Source organism: Oppia nitens, unplaced genomic scaffold (genome assembly GCF_028296485.1).
Source record: "Oppia nitens isolate AA-2021 unplaced genomic scaffold, nextdenovo-longstitch-racon4-pilon3 scaffold24_pilon_pilon_pilon, whole genome shotgun sequence".
In the NCBI taxonomy this organism is placed as follows: domain Eukaryota; kingdom Metazoa; phylum Arthropoda; class Arachnida; order Sarcoptiformes; family Oppiidae; genus Oppia; species Oppia nitens.
In genome coordinates, this window is record NW_026533204.1 from 1,035,001 (window position 1) to 1,040,000 (window position 5,000).

The window sequence follows — 5,000 nt, forward strand, 5'->3', positions numbered from 1 at the left end:
GAAACAGAATATTCTGTATAAAAATATTTAGATTTTTTTGTTTAATTTTTTTCACTGTCTCATCATTTGTAATATTTATATTTATATGTATAAACACTTRCACACGTTGTATACACGGTTTAGTAATTTATAATAAAAATTTCAACTGTATACTAAACATTGTATAATCTAAAAATAAGTTATTATTTTTTTAAAAACATTTTGTTGTATAATTATGAAATTTTAATATAAAGTACAATAACAAGCAATTAATATCTATCATAATATTTAAAAATAATAATAACTTTAATAAAAATAATATTAATGTACCAAAAAAATATGATTATTTAATATAGTATATTATAATATTATATGTGTGTGTGTTTATTTTAATTAACTATTTTAAAAATTATATCAAAAGTTTTAACGAAAATAATTGTGGATTATTTTTTTTAATCTATTATTTTTTATATTTAATAGTAAACTTTCAAAAAATATACATTTGTCATTAATTTTTGTTGTTTGCTATTTTTTAGACATTTTTGTAGTTCAACATAAAAAACATTTAAAAAAAACTAAGTAAAAAATGTAAAACATTTTTTATAAGTAGAAAAAAATGAGAGATAGATATATATCTGTCACATAATCCACAAACATATATATATATATATATAGAAACTATAAATTTATTTTTAAAATATAATAATAAATAGTTATAATAATATATTGTATATTAAAAGTAATAACTGTGTTTCCTGTTGTATCCTATATTATCATTTTGTAGTTATTATTATTATTATTATTACTATTTTATCAATTGTATAAACACATATACAATATATAAATAAATAAAATATTACATTATTTTTTAAATGTAGATCTACTCATAACTAAAACACACACATATATATATATATATAAAGTTAGTCGCAAAAAGCAATGCAATTAAAATAACAAATTAAATTTATGTATAGTTAAGTTATGAACACATTATCAGTGACATTAAAAATGTTTAAATAAAATTTATCGTTATATCACTTTTTTTAAGTGTAGTTATGTTTTCTAACCCACTGTTGTTTAAAACATATATTAACTAATAATATATTTTTTTTTGGTGGTGTATATTATCTGTTATTTTTGGTATTTTGTTTTATTGCTGTTAAAAAACACATACATATATATATTAATAATTAATATTACTGATAGTTTTACTGTAATATCTTGTTGTTGTTGTTGTCATTTATGATTTAAGTAAAAAAAATTTTTTTAAAAAATTAATAGCGTCTAAATCAACATAAAATAATTACAAAAAAATAAAATAAATACTATATATATGTTTTGCACGATAAATAAAATGCATAAATTTATTATTATTAACATTATATTATTTTTTTCAAACACATTTTTAATTAGTTATTATAAATAATAATAATACTAATGATTTGAAGTATTTTTTTAGTTTTTTTTTAAAATAATAAATATGTTATATCTAGAAAATCAATTTTATAAATTGTTATAACAGTAATCACATGATTGGTTCATAATATTGTTAGTTAAATAAAATATATGCTATTTATTTAGGATTTTATATTTGCTTAAAATTTTTTTATTTGTAGTTTTTAGGTTTAAAAAAATATATCTGAAATATATGACTAAAATACACAAATGTTATGTCATTTAAGTACTTTTTATTAATAATATATACAATATTTATAATATTTTTTTTATTTTAAAGTTAGTGGTTTATACTAAAACATAACCACCAAAAAAATAATTATTAATAATATGCCTTTTGGCTAAACATATAGAAAATTATTAGAATAAATAAAATTGAAACAAAAAATAATTTAAAATGAAATTTTTTTTCTTTTTTTTCTTTATATTATTTTATATTTTAGTGAACACACAGTAAAACAATGGTTATTTTATTTTATAAATATGTATAGTTAACCATTGTTTTTTAAAGTTAGTAAATTATGGCTTATGTTTTAATTAATTTATTAATTAATTAAAAAATATTTTTTTGATAATGTTTTCAAATATATTAATAATTAATATACTGTGTGTGTATATATATATATGTAAACTAAATAATGAAAAAAATCATATTTTTTCCTCATTTAATTATTTTTACTGTTTTTCTGCAACATTTCATATGACATAAACATTTGTTTTCCAGATATGATCTTATATTAAACAGTAATACTAAACAAAATTGAATAAATTGTTAATTAAAAGTATACATAAAAAATATGAGTTTTATATTTCTATTTAAAAAATCAAAGTTTTTATTGAATAAAAAAAATACCACTAAATTGACAATTAATATATTATTTTATTATTTAATTTACAACAAACAACAACAAATAATAACTATTATATTTGACTTATGATTATTATACTATCAAAAAAAATAATTTAACAAAAAAAATAAGATTAATTATATTTATAATATTATCTATTACTATGTATAAATATATTATATATATATAAATATATGATATATCATCATTTATTTTATGAATACTGGTATTAATAATAAAACTATATATATACATATATATATATATTTAATCATTATATTAGAGTATACCGGCACCAGTAACCAAAAAAAAATACACGACAAACCCTTTAATGAATATATGTGTTAAGTCATTAATAATGGGTTTTATTATAAATACTAAACAACAAAAAAAATATAAAACTTTTCAAAAAACATGAATTCAATGTTTATGTGAGAAAAAGAGAGATGAAAAAAATGTTTAAAATTTTTATGATAATTATGATTTTTTATATAAAAAAAATTATTAATATTACAATCCATTATTTATTATCATATAATGTATTTTATATAATGTTTAAACTGCTTATACAGTATTAAATATAATAATAAAAAAAATTATTAAATCTTTAAGTATATTAATGTATTAAATGATTTTTTTTATTTTACATGATTTTATTATAATAATAAAAAATAATTTTTAATATGATATAAATATTATTTATATCATCATATAGACTAAATAATATTGTTAAAATAATTCAATGATGATTAAATAAACTTGTATTTATACAAAATAAAATATTGATAACTATATTTTCATAAAACTTAGTAATAAAAAAAAATAATTTATAAAAATGTAATTTTTTTTATATAAAAAAAGTTTTAATATTTATAATAATAAAAAAATTCAATGATATATCAATAGTAATAATTAACTATAATATTGTGACATCAAAATTTAATATGATTGCTATTTTATTGCAAAATATATTACAATAATAATAATAATGATAATCAAAATAGTATGCATTTTAAAAAAAAAAATATTAATAAAAATCTAAATATTTTTGTTTGTTTGTTAAGCATTGTTTTTATATAATAAATAATAATAATATATATATTTTTGAAATAAAATAAGTTTATTATTATTATAAACAAGCACATACCCGTCCAAATTGTTGAAAATAATTTTTCACGTCATCTAATGTTGTCGGTGCCGATAGTCCGCCGACAAACACTTTTTTAGTCCGCGTCACCATCTATTACATACATAAGCCATAAGTTATTTATACTGTATATATTTATAATTACAAAAAATTATATATTTATTTTCAAATAACAATGTGATATTACATTATAATATGTTACAGATAATATATTTATATTATTTAGGAATCGGTATGTTTTTTTTAAATGTTATTGATTTAATACTGCATGTATTTAAATATACATTGTGTGTGTGTTTGTGTGTGTATTGTCTATCTAATTAGGAATACCCTATTTTTTGACTAATAAATAAATTATTATACTGTATATTAGTTTACATATAGTTTTTAAAATAATATAATCTAAACAAAACAAAAAAAAATCTAAATCAATTTATTAGACATTTAATTTATAGTTTACACAAAAGTGATGACTACTAAGTTATTTTTAAATAATATTTTTGTTACCATTCAATATAAAAACCTGTTTATTACTACTGTATTTAATAATAATAATAATAATAATAGATTAAAATATTTTATTTCATTTTTATTTATCGCTATTACTCTCTCTCTCTCTCTCTTTCTCTCTCTCTTTCTCTCTCAATAATAGCACCGGTTATTATGTAATCTCATTACTCAACCCCTGTATCTCTGAATATACATATGATATCTACACAAAAAAATAGTTTATTTGTTAGTAAAATTCAATATAAATTTTTATATATAAATTTTTTAAAATGTATTAAATAATATAAAAATATATCTTTTCGTGTTTAATATTAAAATAAAATAGAAAATTATGTTTTATTATTATTATAGATTATAATATATATATAAAAAAAATTTTTTTTATACATTTAATACACTCACAATTATTCTACAAATTTATTTTATATAACAGTGTATATGTTATATAAAGTATAGTATATTATTATTATTATTATTATTATATAATCGATTGAAAAACGCTAATACATTATAATTATCGTAAATTCAGAGCTCAGCCCTACAAATATATATATATATATATATATATACCTATTCTTTATATTATATATATATTTTTTTTTATATATTTCGAGTGAGAAATCCATCAAAAACTTGCCGCACATGTATGACAGTAACCATTCCCTCCCTATCCCTCTCATTCATTCATTCACTCATTCATATAATTTTTATACGTGTATATACAGTCATGCCATTGCATACCTGTGCTAATAGATGAGTCTATTATTTAATGTTTTGTATATCAAATTTATATACTGATACATACATAGGTATGTATGTGCTATGGATATGTAATATTGAATATCCAAACACACAAACACAACATAAACATAGATCTAAAAAAATACTATTTTTATTTATAATAACTTATTATTACTAATATTGTATTACTAGTATATATGTTGTTGTTGTTGAATGGCATCGATTATAATATAATATATTATATTATTTTTGTTGTTGTATTATTACAAATGCTAATGCCATCAAATATCAAAAATATATGATAGACTGTATATAATACT

General features: G+C 16.7%; 1 protein-coding gene across 1 annotated transcript in view; it reads right to left on the bottom strand.

The window, feature by feature from the left end:
- LOC128953970 (RNA-binding protein Musashi homolog Rbp6-like) overlaps nt 1-5,000 on the bottom strand; it is a 156,808-nt gene that overhangs the window by 70,815 nt on the left and 80,993 nt on the right. The window contains exon 6 of the mRNA XM_054299519.1: nt 3,430-3,522. Within this exon, the coding sequence (XP_054155494.1) occupies nt 3,430-3,522 (93 nt within the window). The remainder of the gene's footprint in view (nt 1-3,429; nt 3,523-5,000) is intronic.